Source organism: Megalopta genalis, chromosome 1 (genome assembly GCF_051020955.1).
Source record: "Megalopta genalis isolate 19385.01 chromosome 1, iyMegGena1_principal, whole genome shotgun sequence".
NCBI classification, from domain to species: domain Eukaryota; kingdom Metazoa; phylum Arthropoda; class Insecta; order Hymenoptera; family Halictidae; genus Megalopta; species Megalopta genalis.
Genome location: NC_135013.1, coordinates 31,374,452 through 31,397,078, shown reverse-complemented (window position 1 = coordinate 31,397,078; position 22,627 = coordinate 31,374,452). Strand labels below are relative to the sequence as shown.

At 42.0% G+C, this 22,627-nt stretch overlaps 1 protein-coding gene across 2 annotated transcripts in view; it reads right to left on the bottom strand.

The window, feature by feature from the left end:
- The window catches only part of bif (protein phosphatase 1-binding protein bifocal), a 75,282-nt gene that overhangs the window by 3,589 nt on the left and 49,066 nt on the right, over positions 1-22,627 (bottom strand). For both annotated transcript variants that reach the window (XM_033465845.2, XM_033465844.2), the window contains exon 3: positions 2,689-2,866. In XM_033465845.2, coding sequence (XP_033321736.2) covers positions 2,689-2,866 — 178 coding nt within the window. The remainder of the gene's footprint in view (positions 1-2,688; positions 2,867-22,627) is intronic.

The following is a 22,627-nucleotide window of genomic DNA, read 5'->3' as shown; positions in this document are numbered from 1 at the left end:
ATATTATAATATAATATTAATATATATTAATATAATATAATAATATATATAATAATATAATATTATAATATTAATATATATTAATATAATATAATAATATAATAATATATATAATAATATAATATTATAATATTAATATATATATATATATATATATATATATATATATAAATATAATAATATAATAATATAACGGTAAATCTACCAAGCGCAAAATGCGACCGACGTACGCAGCTTTAAAAGAGTAACAAGAATGATGATTTGCGGATTCCTATGCGAAATAAAAATTGTCTGCACTAATTGTCCGCACTGATTGCAAGACACAGAAGGTGCACAGGCATTTATCCCTATCCTTGACAACGAACAATACTTTGAAACAATATTTTCTCGATTCCTTAAATGCTTCCGCTGTGCCGCATTCGATCTGCTACGTTTTGTCATAAGTGCATCAAATTCGCAGTCTAACGATGACATTACTCGGAGCCGGTCAAGGTGACCGACTTCGCATTTTATACTCTGAAGTAAGTTGTTGGAACCTCGAAAGACTCGTGGAAAACAAGTCAATGAACGTTCCGAGCGAACGTTTTTTGTTTTTATAACAAAAGTGACGCAAGGTTTAAATAAATACAGTTGTTCCATCGTTCACGAAGCAACGCGTGTCAGTCATTTTTAGCGTTTGGTAGAGGTTTACCGTCGAGTAAAAATATTTAATCGCTTCCCACGAAGGTCCTCATAATTTTAACCCTTTGCACTCGAGACTGTTTTAACTCGAAAATGAAGACATTTGTTTCAACCTACGATATTTCCACTTGTTATGATTGTTTTGATTTGATACGTACGAAATTGAACGTGTACGATTATAGAACATTTTTATTATTTATCAATTTATCGAATAATTTGATAATAAAATAAATTTAATAATGCGAAGATTCTTTGAAAAACAGTGCAGCAATTTTTAGCGTCGCCATTCGAGTGCAAAGGGATAATAAACGCGGCACGATTTTAATTAATTTTAATCGGCACGATCGGTTCACCGTTAAATTCCTCTGTCGACGTTGCTCAACCCCTTGACGTAACATTTTCTTCGCAGTTACCGCGATTAGGAATTCTTCGATCGCAATGATTTCTTAAGAGATACAGAAAATTGCTGCCTAAATTTACTCGAACGCTCAACCCTTTGCACTCGAAGCTAAATTAACGCAAACTCTAAAATACTTTTTCTGATTCACGCTAATTGACGTTCAGATTGTACACAAAAATGGACAATTTGGGGTGAGAATATAAGAATAATATAATAATATAAGATATTATTATAATATAATATATTATATATTATGTATTATATATATTATATATTATTAATATATATTATATTAATTATATACTATTAATATTATATATAATTATATGTAAGATATTATTATATTAGGTCTACCGAAAAGTTCTGTCCGTTTAAGAAATGAAAGGAAATAATAGATTTTTCATAAATTTAGTAATATTTATTGTACAATATAACTTCCGTCGTTACTTATGACCTCTTGCCAGCGTGATGGCAATTTGTGAGCAACATTTTTCAAAAATATATGTCTCAAACGAACATGTGCATACCTTTTCGAAATTTGCAATGACATTATCAGACAGAACTTTCCGATAGACCTAATAATTACCGATTTTCAAAAATTATAAAAACTAGGTGCAACGTTCGGCCAATCGTAATCTCCTCTTCCCAAATTGTCCATTTTTGTGCAGAATCCGAGCGTCAATTAGAGAGACTTAACTGTATTTCCTTTTTATATAACCTAATGCATTTTGAACATACGAAATTGAATTTCGTAACTCATGCAACACGGTTACGCTTTCAACAGTTCTTCAAGCATAAACAAATATCATTAATAAAATTATTTCGAAACGTAACAGTATTTAATGTCGCCTCGAAGTCGTCATTCGAGTGCAACGGGTTAAACATCGACGGCAAGAGATTCGAATTTCATTTACTTTTTTTCACGACTAGTCGGACTCGTCGAAGTACGTCGAGGGGTTAAAACCCATTGACTGGCACGTAAATTCAGCGAGTCTTGGCCTGGGTGCCACGGTTTTATTTGAAAGAAAACATGAAGTTTTGCAAAATATAATAATATTAAGTTACCGATATAATATTGCAATGGCATTTACAGTATTTTTTTTATCGATAATCAATATATTCTCTACACCAGGGGTGTCAAACTCGCGGCCCGAGATGAACATTTTTGCGAGAGATGTCAAGTATCAGGACGTAAACAATAATCTAACTTTACATATGTTTATGACAATGTACTAGTCAAAATAAAAATTTATAATAAATGAATAAATAAAAATTCTATGAACATTGATCTTTCTTTTGCGGCCCGCCTAAAGTTAAGCATTGTTTATTTGGCCCAAGTTAGCTTTTGAGTTTGACACCCCTGCTCCACATTATATACATTTTTCATTCATCCTCTCTAATAGCACCCAACTCGAATAGCTCAATTTGTAGCCAATCTAAACTCGCAGCACCCACTGCGAGATATCTCGTAGCTAGTAGTTTTGGTACAGACGAGATATATCTCGTAGCTGGCAGTCAATGGGTTAACAATTCGGCCAGCGATTTGTGCGACGAACGCCGTAAAGATCCGCGGTCTAGCGGCTGGAAGTGCTGGCGATTCGAATTACCGAGAAGTGCCGGCATGGATGTCGTCGAATTGGTCGAGGACGTTTTATTGCTGATCGGGGCAGATTGCTCGACGGGGCCGGAAGTTTCGCCATCCACGCTGCTCTCGCCCTCCAGCATCGACGCCTCGCTGGGATACTCGAAGGTGCGGGTCGCCGTGTCGTCGAATTGTATTCGGTGCTGAAATCAGAAACAGGAAAGAGCCGTTCAATTATTATAATCGTCGTCGATCTACGGAAGAACCCGAAGGGAGAGGCGATGAAGAAACAACACCCGCGATGTCGCTTGACACGGTTGTCGCGGTCGCCGAAAGACAAAATCGACGGAAAAGATGCCGCGGGTAAGAAGAAGAAGAAGAAGACGCCGGTCGTGTTCCCGCGGCACGCGACCATTGTTTGAGGAGACAGTTACACGGCGGAAGAAGCTACGCCGCCGCGTATGCGTTCGCCACGGTGTATCGCGCAACACGCGCGCTCGGCTACAAAATAAGACACGGGGAAGAACAAACAACGGCCGCGGCGAGCAGCAGCCTGGAATAACAGTAACCCGTCACACTCGGTGCATTTTCGACTGCCAGAGCTAGGACATCGCCTCCTAGTTCGCTCCTTGTCGGTGAGCACGATCAAAAGAGAAAGCAATTCTTTTCCTAGAGAGCCGCCCGTGTTGCTGCTGCTATCCGAGGCTCGCCGTTTCATCCGGCATCCTCTCGCCGAGAACCATCGATGCGATCAGAGATTTCCACGCGAGGCCACCTCGCTTTTCGAACAGAATTCTTCTGCGGACACTCTGCGGGACTCCCGAGCGAACTCGTCGACGGTTGTTGTCGTTGTTTCATCGGCGATCATTGGACGCGCGACGTATTTAACCGGTTCGCTGTGACGCCTGCTTGCCCCCTAGCCTGACACGCTGTACAATTGCTGTCGTGTGGCACTTTGGGGGCAAAGCAAACCACAAAACTCCTTACACGGACGCGGAGTTAAGACTGGGTCTTCCGTAGCCAGCCTAATGAACGATGAGCGAAGGCGGCGATTTACCCACGTTCGGACCCCTCGTAGGTATTCCGTCGGGGGGTAGGTACTAAATTTCTTGTGTATGCCAGATCTGGCGAGGAAACATATCTGCGCCACCTCCGCGGTGGCCAGATTCGCAATAAATGTGACGCCTGCTCGTCGATCGCGGGGTAAGTGTCGCTGTTCAAATATTGGATCGAAAAGGATTATCGTGTAATTGAGAATTGTTCGTATAATGTAATCGTGAGTTATTCATATAATATTGTTACGGCGACTTGTCCAAATCAAGTCGCTGTAATGTGAAACGGCCCTGTTGTGAACAACTCTTTAGGAAATAATGGAAGATAGGGGTTGCCGCGGGATAGTGATACCAACAGACAATCGAAGAGTCGAGGTCGGACCGTCGAACGATCAACATTAGAAATTCAAAGATCTGTAATATAATTGAACTGTGCTGTATTATATTCTATATTAATTGTAACTAAAATGCCGCGACGCGAGAAAAACAGAGAGGTTCGCAACGTGGCGCCTGCTCGTCGATCGCGGGGTAAGTGTCGCTGTTCAAATATTGGATCGAAAAGGATTATCGTGTAATTGAGAATTATTCGTATAATGTAATCGTGAGTTATTCATATAATATGGTTACGGCGACTTGTCCAAATCAAGTCGCTGTAATGTGAAACGGCCCTGTTGTGAACAACTCTTTAGGAAATAATGGAAGATAGGGGTTGCCGCGGAATAGTGATACCAACAGACAATCGAAGAGTCGAGGTCGGACCGTCGAACGATCAACATTAGAAATTCAAAGATCTGTAATATAATTGAACTGTGCTGTATTATATTCTATATTAATTGTAACTAAAATGCCGCGACGCGAGAAAAACAGAGAGGTTCGCAACGTGGCGCCTGCTCGTCGATCGCGGGGTAAGTGTCGCTGTTCAAATGTTCGATCGAAAAGGATTATCGTGTAATTGAGAATTATTCGTATAATGTAATCGTGAGTTATTCATATAATATTGTTACGGCGACTTGTCCAAATCAAGTCGCTGTAATGTGAAACGGCCCTGTTGTGAACAACTCTTTAGGAAATAATGGAAGATAGGGGTTGCCGCGGGATAGTGATACCAACAGACAATCGAAGAGTCGAGGTCGGTCCGTCGAACGATCAACATTAGAAATTCAAAGATCTGTAATATAATTGAACTGTGCTGTATTATATTCTATATTAATTGTAACTAAAATGCCGCGACGCGAGAAAAACAGAGAGGTTCGCAACGTGGCGCCTACTCGTCAAGCGCGGGGTAAGTGTCGCTATTAAAATATTGCTATCAAAAATATTTATCGTACAATTGCGAATTATTCGTATAATATAATCGTGAATTATTCATATAATTATTCGCGTTTTTTTGTTTGTTCGTTTTATTCCGTTTTATTGCCTCAAAATATCCTAAATATCTTGTAATTTCAGAATGTTTTTCTTTTTACTGAGATTACAACTTCAACTTAAAATCACTACTTTCTTTACGCGCAACGAGTATACTCGTCGTGACACAAAATACAGTAATGTCTCTCTAATTGATGCTCGGATTGTACACAAAATTGGACAATTTGGGAAGAGGGAGATACGATTATTAGAAGTCATCGATTGTCAACAATTATAAAAACTAAGCGCAGCGCTCGGACAATCGTATCTCCTCTTCCGAAATTGTCCATTTTTTTGCACAATCCGAGCGTCAGTTAGGGAGACATTACTGTACCGCCGCTTCTCCGTGACGAGTATACTCGTCGAACACAGCTAACTGGTTAAGTTCGTCATGATCTTTCACCCTAGAGATCGATTCTCTTCTATACCGAGATTATTGCAATTTATCAGTCCGAAAGAATAGTCACAGTATCATCACAGAATCATCAATCGACGGCACGAGACAAGAGATTCGAGAGAAACTCCACGCTCAAGAAAAATCTATGACTACCGTAACAATTATCGATTCTACCATGCAGATCTTTATAAATCCACGACACGCCGATTTCTAGCAAAGAAAAAGCTACGATTACGATTCGTTCGTTGATAGCGTACAAAACCATCTTAATCGGCAGAGCGCAGATCTTTCTGCAAGATGAAAACGTTCCACTGGAATCGCGAGAAAATTGAGTAACGCGAGCTGCTGTTTTCTTCCATGATAGATTCTGAAGTTCCTCGAGAAACTTTACATCCAAGAAATCGTTTGCATCACCGATCGTTTTTACGTTGTAAATCTTTATAAAACTACGACATATCCGTTTGCATAGAAAGAGCTAATGATCCGATCTCTAATAATAAAAAAAGGTACAAGATCAATGATCGATGGTACGCAGAACTTTCTGCAAGAGAAAAACGTTTTACCTGAATCGCGAGAAAATTGAGTAACACGAGCAGCCGTTTTTCTCGGTAATAGATTCTATGAAGTTTGTAACCAATAAACTGTGAACTTTGCTCCCAAGACATCGTTTACATCATTGATCGTTTTCATGTTATAAATCTTTATAAAACTGCAACATATCCGTTTGCATAGAAAGAGCTAATGATCCGATCTCTAATAATAAAAAAAGAGGTACAAGATCAATGATCGATAGAACGCAGAACTTTCTGCAAGAGAAAAACGTTTTACCTGAATCGCAAGAAAATTGAGTAACACGAACAGCTGTTTTTTTTCTATGATATATTCTAAAGTTCTTCGAGAACATTTACACCCAAGAAATCCTTTACATCACCGATCGTTTTTATGTTAAAAATCTTCATAAAACTACAACATATCCGTCTGCAAGGAAAGAGCTAATGATTCGTTCTCCAAAAAAAGAAGATACAAGATCAATGGTCAGAAGAGCGCAGATCTTTCTGCAAGAAGAAAACATTCTACCTGAATCGCAAGAAAAGTGACTAACACGAACAGCTGTTTTTTTTCCATGATATATTCTAAAGTTCTTCGAGAACATTTACACCCAAGAAATCCTTTACATCACCGATCGTTTTTATGTTAAAAATCTTCATAAAACTACAACATATCCGTCTGCAAGAAAAGAGCTAATGATTCGTTCTCCAAAAAAAGAAGATACAAGATCAATGGTCAGAAGAGCGCAGATCTTTCTGCAAGAAGAAAACATTCTACCTGAATCGCAAGAAAAGTGACTAACACGAACAGCTGTTTTTTTCCATGATATATTCTAAAGTTCTCCGAGAACATTTACACCCAAGAAATCCTTTACATCACCGATCGTTTTTATGTTAAAAATCTTCATAAAACTACAACATATCCGTCTGCAAGAAAAGAGCTAATGATTCGTTCTCCAAGAAAAAAGATGCAAGACAAATGGTCGGAAGAACGCAGATTTCCTCTGCAAGAGAAAAACGTTCAGCCTCAATCGCAAGAAAATTAACTAACCAACTAACTAAGCCGTCTCTTTCTTCCATAGATTCCAAAAGTCTTCGTTTCACACGAGTCCGTAAAATCCGCGGTAGAATCCTAAAGCAATCGCGAATGCCAGAAGAAAGAAGTTAGGCGGTTCTTTCCCGGCAGAATCGAAATCATCCGCGATCCTCGCGTAATCCTCCGACGAGTCGGTGACGAGTCGGTGACGATCCCCAGAGCCGGGTCCACGTAATTTCTTCAGAATGCCGAAGGAAACGTGCACAACAACTGCGCGGCATGGCGTTGCAGTTGCGGCACGAGCCGTGGAATCGCGTATAATTAAGACGGCATATCGTTGCATCATCGAGGGAAGCTGGGTGGAACACCGGCTCGGGCATCGAGCGAACGTCAAGAAGAAGAATAAGAAGCGAGCGCGCGCGCGCGCGCGTTTATTTTATTCGGTATCGTCTTCCTTGGTCGGCGCCGCGAAACAATTATTATTCTATTAGATCGGCCGCGATAATTAGCCGGGAGAAATACTTCTAGGATGAATTAGTCGAACGCCGGCACGGTCGGCGCGAGCATGCTCGTACGCTTCGGGCTCTCGTCTGGGTAACAGTACCGGCAATTATTTCAACTACGCGTCGACTGCCTCGCTCCGGTGAATTATATGTGTTCAAGCTCGGCGGCGTCCCTCCGCTCCGTTGCCGAGAAACTGTTCCGACGGAACGAAAACGGTGACACGGCCGCCGCGAATCCGCGCGAACGATGCCCGCCGTCGTCTCCCCACGGCGTGTCCTGAACTTTTGCGGAATATTGTATATGGTCACGGTCAATCGTCCGACCGTTCTACTTTCTTCTACGATCCTCGGCGTCCCATAAATCTCAATCGACATTTTCGCGCGCCGCGCGAAAAACCCCGCGCGACACCGCTCGAGTCCGCTCGAGTCCGCGACTCGGCGTCGTTCAGTTTCTCGCTCGTATTTTCGCGGAGCTTCGGCGAGCCGTGCAAAAGTCTCTCGCGGCTTTTAAACAACTCAATGAGAGAGAGAGAGAGAGAGAGTGAGAGAGAGAGAGAGAAATAGAGAGAGAAATAGAGAGAGAGAGAGAGAGAGAAATAGAGAGAGAGAGAGAGAGAGAGAGAGAAATAGAGAGAGAGAGAGAAATAGAGAGAGAGAGAGAGAGAAATAGAGAGAGAGAGAGAGAGAAATAGAGAGAGAGAGAAATAGAGAGAGAGAGAGAGAGAAATAGAGAGAGAGAGAGAGAGAGAGAGAGAGATAATTATGCAAAGCGTCGCGAGTAATTGCGGCGCAACGATTTTCACTTCGAGCATAATTGCCGTGAACAAACCCATAAACTATTGTCTCAGCGGTCGCGCGAAAATCCTCGGAAATAGTTGCACAAATAGGAGCCGAGCATTTTTGCTCTGCGAACGGAAAGCGGGTATCTTCGACTGCAGGATCGAAGCGTTCTAAAGCGATAATTGTCGCTCAAGTTCTCGAGAAGCAGCCGTTTTTTTGTATGCAATTGTGGACGCACGATCGACGCTCAGAAATATTCGACGTCGTCCATATTACAGTAATGTCTCTCTAATTGACGCACAGATTGTCCACGAAAATGGAGAATTTTAGGGAGAGGAGATGCGTTTTCATAGTTACAAATTGTCAAGAGATATAAAAACGAGTGCAAGGCTCGAACAATCGTATCTCCTCTTCCCAAACTGTCCATTTTTGTACGCAATCTGAGTGTACATTACTGTACAGTAATGTCTCTCGAATTGACGCTCAGATTGTCCACAAAAATGGAGAATTTTGGACAAGGAGATACGATTGTTCAAGCCTTGTAGCTCGTTTTTTATGGTTATCAACAACTACAGGATATCACAAAAATGTCTCGCAATCCGGAAATGGGAGGTTCCTGGGGTTATTTGAAGCAACTTTGTCCTTAGCGAAAATGCAATCCGCGGCTTCGTTTACGAGTTATTAACGAAAAACGGTAACCAATGAGACGCGAGATCAGTTGGCGCGAGACGGCCGAGCCAATGAGCGGAACCGAGCTCCGTGCGCTCGTTGGCCGGGCCGCCGTGCGTCAGCCGAGATCGCCTCTCATTGGCCACCGTTTTTCGCTAATAACTCGTAAACGAAGCCGCGGATCGCATTTTCGTAAAGGAAAAAGTTGCTTCAAATCACCTTAGGAATCATCCTCTCCCAGATTGCGAGACATTTTCGGGACACCATGTATAAAAGCGATAATCGTATCTCCTTTTCCCAAATTATCCAATTTCTGAGCGTCAGTAAGGGAGACATTACTGTATTTCGTTAGTCGACGTAATTCCTCGCATTACCTCACCTGAAATACAAAGTCTCGCTGCAGCCGGCGATGTTTCGAAATCCTCGAGCGAAGTTCGTTCTCGATACGCGCCGAAATATTCGACATCGTCGATATTATATTTCGTTAGTCGACGTTGATCGGTTTGATTCGATTGGTTTGCTCGCGTCACTGCTTAAAATAAAGTCTCGCTGCAGCCGGCGAAGTTTTGAAATCCGCGAGCAAAGTTCGTTCTCGAAACTCGGCTGTCTGTCGGAGCGGCGATGAAATATTTGAGGCGACCAAGGCCGCGGGTCTTCTTAGTCGATTAATGGTGTCGGTTATTAACGAGCCGCGGCTGGTTTCGATCGCCGGAGACCGGGAAAGCTCCGGTTACATAATCATCCTTTTGCAGGCTGTCGGGCGGCTTGTCTCGATCGCGGAAGAGGCTATCCCGTTCGTCAACTGGCTGTCTCGGAATGGTACTTAGCCGCGGCTAATTTGCGAGTTAGAACTCATTTATTGAAACGCGAGTCGACCCGTCTCGGCTCGCTCTTGTGAAACCGCGATAACGAACGAATCGATCGCGAGATTGCCCTATAACCGCGTCTGGGTGACGTGGTCGGATAATCGGGCCAGAAGCGATTGTTAGGTACGAGAGACGTGGTCAAACAATCGGGACAGAAGTGATTATCACGTCTGAGAGACGTCGTCAAACAATTGGTGCAGAAATTATTATCACGTTTGAAAGACGTGATCAAACAATCGGTCCAGAAATGATTATCATGTCTGAGAAACGTGGTATAAAAAACGGTACAGAAATGAGTATCACGTCTGAGAGACGTGGTGAAAAATCGGGCCAGAAATGAGTATCGCGTCTGAGAGACGTGGCCAAAAAATCGAGCCAAATGTGATTAACACGTCTGAGAGACATGGTCAAACAATCGGGCCAGAAATGAGTATCACGTCTGCGAGACGTGGTCAAAAGGGAACGGGAAAAGCTTTCATCCGGGCGCGAGAACGCCCGCGAAAATGGCAACCGTCGACGAACGGGATACCGGCAAACATCAAGATGGAAAGTTTGCAGCGGCGAAGCACGGGGAGACGAGGCGGGAGCGTGTGCGAAACGAGCGACGAGTGTCAAATCGTTCCCCAGAACCGAGATGCATGGAAACCATCGAGGCCCTCTCTCCCATTGGTCGACGGTATATTGATTTTCAGGAAGAAAACGGCGAACCGGACTACCCTCAAAAGAGGGTAAAGCCTTTTGTGTCGCGCGTACGCGCTCTCTCTGCCGTAAAATCAACTTGGAATGTCAAAGCCGAGCCGAGTTTCCGCGTTAAGTTTACACGTGGTCGCTAATAAACGCTCGCTGGCGAGACTTTGCGGAACAACCGAGGCGTTCCGCGAGTTTCGAAACGGTGCTTCGCGACCAGTCGATCGATTTCAGTGGCTGAACGATTCCTCGACGAGTCATTCGCACGCGGAATGCCCTCGGGGGCCTCGCGAGCTCCGCCATTTCTGCGCGTTTATTAAGAAGCCGTCCAATAATTCTACTATTGGGTTGGCAACTAAGTAATAGCCGATTTGTTCAATGAAATAAAAAATTTTTTTACTTGGAATGAAGTTTAATCTGTAATGTATTTTTCAGTTTTGTTCGATGACCTTTTGCCATCTCTCTGACAACTTAAAAATTCCACGCTCGTAGAAAGTCTGATCCTTTTCGGCCAAAAACTGCGTTAAGTGAGATTTTACAGCGTCATCGTCGTTAAAAGTTTTACCACGAAGTGAGTTGTCCAGGGATCGAAATAAGTGGTAATCCGATGGCGCGAGATCAGGGCTATATGGTGGGTGTAACATCAATTCCCAACCAATATCCATCAATTTTTGCCGAGTGGACAAAGACGTGTGCGGCCTAGCATTGTCCTGCTGGAAAATGACACCTTTACGATTGACCAATTCTGGTCGCTTTTCCTTGACCGTTGCATTCAATTTGTCCAGTTGCTAACATTCACGGATAATAAAAAATAACATAATACTAATAATAATAATAATAATAATAACAATAATAACAATAATAATTTTATAATATAACATTTACGGATATCATAAAAATGGGAGTCAGAGACATTTATAACTGAAATCGGCAATTACTTAGTTGCCAACCCAATATTTCAGCTTGAAAACGTCCTGGGTTGCCGCGTCAGACTTTATTATTTGCTCACACAAGAGCTCCATGAAACTGTGGTGAATTCAATTGTTCGAATAGAATTTTAATTACTGAAAATTGCGCGGATTACTGGACTCTTTCGTACACTTTCAGAATTTAAATGTAAGCACTTTGCAGCTGTTGCCCATGATGGTTCTGCATTCTGAACTATTGATCCTATCATGGTTCTGCATATGCTTTGTATAATTTTTGTAGAAAGTACAATTCTTGTGTAATTTTTGATATTTTTATTAGACCTGTTAGTATTGACCAATTTTGGTCGTTTTTCCTTGACCGCTGCATTCAATTTGTCCAGTTGCTAACATTCACGGATAATAAAAAATAACATAATAATAATAATAATAATAATAATAATAATAATAATAATAATAACAACAATAATAATTTTATAATATAACATTTACATAATAATATCATAAAAATTACATAATAATATAATATAATAATATAAATAATATAATAATAATATAATAATAATATAAATAATATAATAATAATGATAATAATATCATAATGATATCATAAAAATGGGAGTGAGAGACATCTATAACTGAAATCGGCAATTACTCAGTTGCCAACCCAATATTAAAGGAACGAACTTTTATACAGTCGTTGTCTCTTAGAAAATAATGCAATCTGTCCGAGGTTTGCGCAAAATGCGCGCGTCGAGTGACGATCGAAGCGTCGCAACTTTATAATTCAACCATGTTTAATAAGGAAATTCAAGGATTTCCTCGATTATATTAACACGTTCGCGGCTGCGAAATGCTGCGGCGTTCATTTTCGTCGGCGATATTACGCGAGTACCATTGAAATTCGAAAGAAACCGCGTTATCGCGAATTCGATTCTATAAAGCGTGTATTTTTCGCAATTATCGCGCGCTTTAACGGTGATGGTCCGCGAATAAAAATCGCCGGTAAATTTGTGCAACTCGTTAAAATCTTTCGCAGTCGGAGTCACTTGTTGAAGGAAGAAGGAAAACTTTTACACGCTCGTTATCTCTCGCGATTAATGCGGACGATCCGAGCGTTGCGCGACGATTCGCAGACGGGTAATTCAATTTCATTCGACGATTATGACGAGAGACGCCGTAACTTTTGCATTAAAAGAAGCAATTCGTTCGTTCGTCGACGAAAACGAAACGAAGACGAGAACGTTCGTACGCTTGTTTATCTCTCGCAATTAATGCGGACGGCTTTAAATGTTGCAGGAACGACTCGCGGACGAGCGATTCAATTTTATTCGTTGATCGCGAGGAGCCTGAAAAAAACGCGACGCCGACGAGCGGAATAATCGCGCGCGGACGCACGATTTCGTATCGGCCGGCGCACGGCGCGCCTCGATGCCGCGTAAATTGCGACCGCCGAACAGCATAATTTTCCGCATTTGTTTCGGATAAATACGCGAACGATCGCCGCGCGTTCTTCCGAAAATTTGTGGGCATGCCCGATTGAGACATCCGCGCGTAGCTTCGAAAATGAATTCGAAAGGCCCCGCAGGACGGGTCCGGCGTTCCACCCGGCTCGTTAAAACGGGCAAAGAGAAGCGGCAAGGGGGAGCAGAGAGGCAGACGGGAATTCCGATGTACCACGACGTCGTTCCGTTCTGCTTTGCATCTTTACGATCGATAAAAAACGCGGCGAATCGCGCGAGCTCCTCGCTCGGCTCTCTTCTCTCCGGCTCGCGGAGAGGACGCGCAGCAACGGCAGCAGCTTCGGGATACGAAAATCCCGATATCCGGGGCCCGGTGTCTCCGCCGCGTAAAAAAAAGAAAAACGACGACATCGTCGCGGCCGGGCCCCGTTACATTCGACCAGGCCCGACGAAACAATGAGCCTGTTATCGTCCGGCGAGAAAGGAAACAGTTTATCGCCGCGGACACAATAGAACGAGGAAGCTAAACGGAATTTTCAGCGTTTATATCTGCGCGTCGCAGCTCGCGCGGCGAGGATAGAATGCGGTCGCCGTCGCGTCCGTTTCGTCCGCTAAAAATGGTCGACGCTCGGTTGAAGATCGGAGATAAAGCCCGGCGTTGTCGAATTTTCCCGGAGGTGTCGCGAAGCTTTCGGACGAGGAAAAGTGGATCCCCGGCCAGCGTGTTAAGTCGTTTAACGCGAAACGGATTACAGTTTCCACGGGCGGTTAGCATAAAGTTGAACGCGAGAAGCTGGGGGATGCGCCGGCTCTGGGGGTCCTTTATTGTCAGGCTCGTTTCCCTCCCTTCCAGCTCTCCTTGGCCCTTTTTTTCTTTCGGAAGAGCCGCTGCTCCGGCATAAGTGGACGACGGAGTTGGGAAACTTTCGCCGTCGAGACCGCCGTGAATTTTTTACGGACTGCTCGACACCGGAGCAAGTTGTCCGAGTGTGACACAGTTCGTCTCTGAGTTCTCTTTTTGAAGAGAGTACAGTAATGTCTCCCTTACTGACGCTCGGATTGTCCACTAAAATGGATAATTTGGGAAGAGGAGCCTTGTATAACCTTGACATAATCTTGACAGTTCGTAACTATAAAAATGAACCGTAAGGCTCGAATAATCATATCTCCTCTTCCAAAAATTGTCCATTTCTGTGGACAATCTGAGCGTCAATTAGAGAGACATTACTGTATTTACATTATTTTTTCTGCTCGAAGTATATCTATTTATGCGATACAGTAATGTCTCCCTTACTGACGCTCGGATTGTCCGCTAAAATGGATAATTTGGGAAGAGGAGCCTTGTATAACCTTGACATAATCTTGACAGTTCGTAACTATAAAAATGAACCGTAAGGCTCGAATAATCGTATCTCCTCTTCCAAAAATTGTCCATTTCTGTGGACAATCTGAGCGTCAATTAGGGAGACATTATTGTATTTACATTATTTTTTCTGCTCGAAGTATATCTATTTATGCGATACAGTAATGTCTCCCTTACTGACGCTTAGATTGCGCACGAAAATGGATAATTTGGGATAGAGGAGATATGATTATTCGAGCCTCGCGTCTCGTTTTTATAAGTGTTGACAATTCGTAACTGTGCAAAAGAGCTGCGCGGCTCGAATAATTGTCCAATAATCGTCGAAAAATTTTCCATTTTCGTGGACAATCTGAGCGTCAATTAGAGAGACATTACTGTATAGTAATTTCTTCTCCTGATTCGCGCTCAGATTGTCCACTAAAATGGATAATTTGGGAAGAGGAGATACGATTATTCGAGCCTTGCGGCTCTTTTTATAATTGTGGACAATTTATAACTACAGGGTGTCCTAAAAGAAGTTTCGCAATCTGGAAATATGGGGCGCCTGAGGTCATTAGAAGCAATTTTTTCCTTTACAAAAATTTTCTCCGAAGCATCGTTAACGAGTTATTGACGAAAAATGCTGACCAATAAGAGGCGAGCTCGCTTGGGGCGAGGCGGCTTAGCCAATGAGCGCAGGAAGCCTAGTTCCGCTCATTGGCTCCGCAGGCTCCCAAATTGTCCATTTTTTACTGTATGATTCTTTAATTTACGATTATTCATATCGTAAAGATAAGAATCGAGATAAATTCGATTTATGAGTTATTTATGTGTATTAGTAAAAATTGTTTTGCCACGTGGTGCAACAATTTTAGTGGCGCGTCGGAGTCACCACTCGAGTGCAAAGGGTTGATCTTTCAAGGAACGTCAGACAATCGCCTGCTTCGATCGACCGAAGTTTCAAAAAAATATTTCGAAATATTAAAAAGCGTTTATCATAAAAGTTATGATAAACGCTTTATGTTATATAATATATATTTAATATATATATTTTATTATGTTATTATTTATTATATATATTATATTATATTATATATATATATATATATATATATATATATATATATATATATATATATATATTTATTATATTATATAATATATATTTTATATTTCAGTAACGAAATAAAATTACACAAATGACGACAATCCTCGAGACAGAAGAATCGTCGCTAAGAGTGCTGAAATCTGGACAAGCGTTCGACTTGTTAGACGTCTTGGTTTAATTTCTATTTCGTGTGTCGCTGCAGAATGCGACGAGAGTTTGGAATCATGGCGGGGTACGTGGACTCTAGGGTAACCTTTTTCTCTGTATAGGGAGAGTCGCTTGAACCGTACGGTAGGCGGTATAAAAGCGTCCAAGAATTTATCGTCGCGACGCCGCCGGTTCTGCGGGGTCCCTCGAACACCCGCGTGTCTCGCCGCGGCGCTAAATGGACGCATAAAGCTTGTTCACCCCGGTAAAAACTAGACACGGGAACGCATCCGTTATGTCCCGCAGAAACTCGTAATCTCTCCTGCTCGCTGACAGGATTAAACCCTGCTGCGAGCTCTGCGATCTTCGATTACTACGGGCCCGTTTTCGCCCCGCGATCGCCTCTCCTACGATTCCGGCGCCGTCGAGGGACCGATACTGTGGTGCGAATAATTATAGACCCCTGAAAGTAATTATTGTTGTATCGGTAAAATACTTTATAGACATTAAGGGTAGTTTTATAGCCTATATAGTTTTCATTCTTAAATAATATTATTTAGCATGCTTTTTTGTGTTTATTCGATGATACGTATTTATATAGTGTTTTTAATAGAAATATTAAAAATTTATATATATTATACTATTATTATATATAATAATACTATTATATTATACTATAATTATACTATATATATATATACTATATACTATAATTAATTATACTATATATATTATACTATTATTATATATAATAATACTATATATTATATTATACTTGTACATTTTTAGCGATATTTAATCGAAAGCTTGACAAAAGAACATATTTGTGTATTTCTATATCAGAAATGATAGAAAATAGAGATATACAAATATAGTTTTCGTTGGTTTTTGTTTAAATATCAGTAAAAAAGTATAATTTACTTGAACTCTATAATTATTAGTCTGCGGATCACTGTGCAAAATAAAAATAATCTGCATCAACCGTAAGACATAAGAGCCAAGTGCAACATTTTTCCTCCCCTAAATAATTCAAATAAGTCGGCATTAATAGATCGACATTCTTAATTGCTATTAATCTCTCAATTATTTTACATTTCGCCCGACCATTCCTACCACAAATGCACAAAATCCGCGCATATAATAAATAAAATTACGCGCATCGCTGTATCGTCTCCAGCGCCGATAACTTTCACAGAAAGATGGAGCGTACGCGGGGATCCATCTTGAAATCCGGTATAAGTCGCTACGAATCGAATAAAACTCCGATAAAATAAGCTAAAATATAAGCTTAACGAGATCGCGACCGAATAGCGTAGCCATCGCGCGCGATCCAAGAACAAAGATCGCTGTTCGAAGTTGATGCATCAGCTCGAACGCGGTTTGCCGAGGTTCTACGGTTTCGCGAAGATCAGCAATTTTCTCGTCGTCAGAAGCGAACGAACGCACGCCGGGAAAGATCGCGGAGTCAGAAAGATCGTCGAGGTTAAACGATCGGCCAGGATTTTCGAATAGAATCCGGGATGCCGATGCAAATCGGCGGGTCGCCGATTGACGGCTATCGACGACGATCTCCAAGGACGAGGAAGTCGACAGAGGCGCATCATCCCATTCCCGTGGCTCTCTCTCTCTCTCTCTCTCTCTCTCTTCCTATCTCTTTCTCTCTCTCTCTCTTCCTATCTCTCTCTCTCTCTCTCTCTTCCTATCTCTCTCTCTCTCTCTCTCTTCCTATCTCTCTCTCTCTCTCTTCCTATCTCTCTCTCTCTCTTCCTATCTCTCTCTCTTCCTATCTCTCTCTCTCTCTCTCTCTCTCTCTCTTCATATCTCTCTCTCTCTCTCTCTCTCTCTCTCTGCGTCCGCATGATTTACGGTATCCGCGGCGAGAGCAATTAAACCGGCCTTTTTCCGAAGATTACACGGCCGTTCGTCGATCGGACGGATCCCATTCAATTATACACCGTTAGCCTACGAATACGCTTGGCCGGCAAATTGGCCGCGTCCAGCCGTGTTTACATATTTCTTCATTTGCATACGAGCACCGTGCATCGATCTATTCGAACGTCGGCGCACAACGGGCGCACGCTGCTGCTTCGCAGAAACGATTATTTCTCGCGCGTCCGCGGACCAACGCGAGCCCGCGTTACGTGCTCGGGACGTGTGTTGTTCGTTCCTCTAAAAAACTGTGAAAAGAGGTAAGTCTTTCCGCCGAAACTTTTTGAAACGGGACAGCTCGCAACGCGAGACCGACGGAATCGAAGCAACGCGTAAATCGTTTTCATCGAAATCGCACGGTTGAGTCTTATCGCAGTGATTATTTCCACGAATCTTCGATATCTCTTTCGGATCGTTACGTGGAATTCGTTAATTCCTTTCCTCGAAACGAAAATCAGAGAGATAAAAGATCGGACAGGATTAAGACAAAATCGCTCGCGTTGCACACAAATGCGTTGATTAAAAACGTGAGTGAACCTTGCGACGATGAAAAAACATTTTGACTGTTGCAATCTCTTCGAGAGAAACGTGCAAGTTGCTGCAATTTTGCCGTATACGTTTGATTTTCATCGTGCAATTTCGTTTCAATGGAACGCTTTCGTGAAATATTGGGTCGTTCGGAAAGTTGTTTCGTTTCTAAAAAAAAAATTTCGTTTTGTAAGCTCGTTAAAGAAGCACGTGATTCAGCAAACGACGGGGCTTCTACGAGATGAGATTTTGAAAACACTAGAAAAATGTCGGAAGGTTTGTTTTTTATTTGGAACGTTAAAAAACTGTCTTTTATTTCCTCGTGAAAGAACGAAACAACTTTCCGAATGACCTAATATACAGGGTGTCCCGAAGATGTCTCGCAATACGGAAATGGGAGGTTCCTGAGATCATTTAAAGCAACATTTTCCTTTGTGAAAATTTTCTCCGAGGCTTTGTTTACGAGTTATTAACGAAAAACAGTGACCAATGAGAGGCGAGCTCGACTGGCGCGATGTGGAGCCCAGTTCGAAACCCAGTTCCGCTCATTGGCTCGGCCGCTTACCGCCAGCCGTGCGCGATCTCTCATTGGTCAGTGTTTTCCGTTGATAACTCGTAAACGAAGCCTCGTAGAACATTTTCGCTAAGGAAGAAGTTGCTTCAAATGATTTGAGGAACCCGCCATTTCCGGATTGCGAGACATTTTCGGGACATCCTGTATAATTGAATAAAAAATATCAAAGTATGTATCACTCTTAATCGGTTAGCTGTCACGAAGAAATGGCAACATTTTCACGGCTCTGAAGAATCGCTCGGCGATCGAAGCAACGAAGGGAACGAACGAAACACCCGGTACATCGCGGTTTTCGATAACCGGCTAACGGTTCCCACAGGCGCAATTACTCGCTGATTTTTCCGTGACGATGTAAAATTAGAAATTCAAATTGACCTTCCTTCTCTGCCTAGCCTATCGAGCAGCCGCTGCAGAAAATCTCGGGCGCAGCAGTTAGAATTGGCTCTCGGGCTTTTTTTCAGTCTCTCTCTCGTTCTCTCTGGGATCCGCAATCGAGCCGAGAAGCTGGTAGCCAGTGTTACAATCAAGAAAGAGAATTGCGGGCCAGGCAATTTTCCCGGGAATGGAGCGATTTCGCAATTATTGCGAGAGGTGACGGCACCTGCCGGGTCGACGACCACGATGGTCGCGCGAAACGACGGAAAAAAAGAAAAAACGAGCTGGTGCAACGATCCTCTTCAAGTGCAAGGTTCCATGCTCGCGGAAAATGGTTACGAGCGAACGAGAGGGACCTTTCACCTGCTGGAATCCGGGCGAAAGCGAATCGGCCACTCGGAATTCAATCTACGAGTTTTAATTGCCCTTCGCGCATTGTTCAATTAGTCGATGTCTCGAGACAATTTTGGATCGGCATGCCTCGAAATTCGTGCGCGTCGAATATCGGAGCACAGACGATTGCGACGCGACTTTGTTATTTGCGTGAGCAAACTTCAAAACGGACAACGGTCCAGAAATCAGTGCTCTTTTTTAACTATCTCAGCCTCGCTTGTTACGATGATAAATTGTTATAAATCAATCGATTTACCGAAATGTGGGATCATTGTCAATGTAAATAGGTATTACAATATATTAACCCTTTGCACTCGAGTGGCGACTCTGAGGCATCACCAAACCATTTTTGCAAGTAGTTTTTGTACTATTAACTAGTATTTATATTATATATTATATTTAATATTATATTATTAATTAGTATTTATATTATATTTATATTTGAAGAACAGGAAGTACTGTACTTGCCAATAGGCTCAATTTCACATGCATGAATTGCAATGAATCGTATAAAATGGAAATACTGCAGATCAGAAAACATATTTTCGATTTCGAATTAAAATAGCTGCGACTGCAAGGGGTTAAATATATTTTGATATCATCAGCATCTTCCGGCTGAACTTAGGAACTTTCGGTCATGTTATTATTGTCTTAGTTGGTTGTTTCGATTTGTATATACATGTATATACAGGGTGTTTCGTATAGCCGAATATGTATAGCGAAATATCTCAGAATGAGTAAAAGCTACAAGAAAAAATGTCCGTACAAAAGCCGTATAAAAAGATTTTTTTTAAGCAGTATTAACACCTTTTTTCATTCTTATAATGAATCAATATAATGAATGAAATGACATGAATTAATATAAATCTTTTATATGAATTAATATAAATCTTTTAAATTCTTACTATAACTATTTTAAATCAGACGATAAAATTTTCTCATTGGTATTTCGACTGTACTCAGTTAGACGAGTTAGACACCCTGTATAATGTTATCGTAATATATACAGGGTGTGAAGTATTTCAGGCCGGGCGAACGAACCAAATTGTGCCCAAGTGCACGAGATCTAATTTTATTCTGCATTTTCGGTTCGGTATTATGCGAGGGATCGGTCCCTCGCCGGTTGTACCACGATATTCCTAACACCCTGTATATATTTGTATATTCTAATGAACTACTCTAAAGGGCTCGTTGAATACATTTGCATTACGAATTGGACGGAGTTTCTCGGTTTTGCAGACAAAGACAGACAGACAGACAGATAAAGAGAGAGAGAGAGAGAGAGAGAGAGAGAGAGAGAGAGAAAGAGAGAGAGAGAAAGAGAGAAAGGGGGATGCAAACCGTGAAGATCTTTGATATCACTCCATGGTTAAGAGTGGTAGCAATTAGTTCCTTGAATTTTTTTAAATGATAATGTCCGACTGAAACCGTGGATCTCCTTATCCGCTGATTTTTGGAGTACGAAAGAAAGTGGTTCCATGGCTGGCTTCTACTATAGTGGGCCACTTTTGTCGGCCACTGTAGTAGAAGTTTTCTTATAACTATGAAAACTTGATAACTGCTTAACTAGAACGTAATAACTTTTTTAAAACTCAACCGAATGACTTGAATTTCTTTTCAAATGATACAGAAACTAGACGATGACTTCTAGTCGATGTTTCTAACGTCTCTATTAGATGCTAAAATGCCTTTTTTTAAATTTTGCTATTACTTTCCCTTGTAGGCCCAATAAAAAAGTTAAAAAAGCGAGAGCTTTTCATCTTTCTTCGTCATTCCAAGTAATAGCAAAATTTAAAAAAAGCATTTCGCTCATCGTCCGCTATCATTTAAAACTTCAATTCAAGTCACTTAGCGCTCAAGTCACTTAATTTGAAAAGACTTATCGCGTTTTAAAAGGTGTACGAACACTTTCGCGGGCCACTGTACACCGTGATTCTGATTTTTGGAGTACGATAGAAGGTGGTTCCATGACTGACTTCTACTACAGTGGCCCACTATAGTAGAAGTTTTTTTGTAACTATGAAAACTTGATAACTTCTTAACTAGAACGTAATAACTTTTTCCAAACTCAACCGAATAACATGAATTTTTTTTTAAATAATAGGGGAACTAGACGATGACATCTAGTCGATGTTTCTAACGCCTCTATTAGATGCTAAAATGCCTTTTTTTAAATTTTGCTATTACTTTCCCTTGTAGGCCCAATAAAAAAGTTAAAAAAGCGAGAGCTTTTCATCTTTCTTCGTCATTCCAAGTAATAGCAAAATTTAAAAAAAGCATTTCGCTCATCGTCCGCTATCATTTAAAACTTAAATTCAAGTCACACTTAGCGCTCAAGTCACTTAATTTGAAAAAACTTATCGCGTTTTAAAAGGTGTACGAACACTTTTGCGGGCCACTGTACATCGTGTCGCAGCTCGAGGTTCGGCCAAGCGAGCAACAAAGGCGCCGGTGATCAATAAATTTGCGAATGAATTCGGGAAAGGGGGAGAGGGGGAGAGAGAGCCCCGAAGCGCGTCATCGATAAAGTCGATTGTAAACAACATCTTCGAATTCTCGACCCATTTCCGACACCAAGGACGGACGAGAGAATAAGTCGGCGACGAGGGAATCGCTGACGACTGTCAACAAATCCGCGGGCAGACCGCGGGTCGCTCGCTAATTCAGCGAATAAAGCGAGAAACCGCCGTGTCATCAGCCCGCCGATTATTTAGAAGGAAACCGCGAGCGGCGTTGATTCACGCGCGAGCCGTTTATGCAACCGGGACCGGTCGCTGTTGTCGCGACAATGCAATTTTTTTATTATCGTCGCTTCGGCGAATCGCCGCGTGATTCTCCCGAAACCGAAACGCACTTTCGAAACGGCGCGATAACGCAGCCGATAAAAATAACGTTCGCATACTTCGGGTCCTTCTGCTCGCGAAATTCTAGGCGAATTGGGTTAGGCACCCAATTTATTATAATAAAATTAGCCAATCGTCGGACGAGCCAAACGTTCCCGGTTTGTCGGTCGATTTACGTTCGCGAATTGCGAGCCGCGTTTGTTTTTTCGCCGTATTTTTCTTTCCTCATCGTGCATCGTTCGAATCTGAATAATCGTCTCATTGTAACCACGAGGTACAAGCCTCGAGTCGGACGAACAGATCGCGGATCTTCGCGGGAGATCAAAAAAAAACCTCCGCGTCGATTCCAGCATCATCCTCGAAACGAGGTTCCGGTTGCCATTAAAATTACACA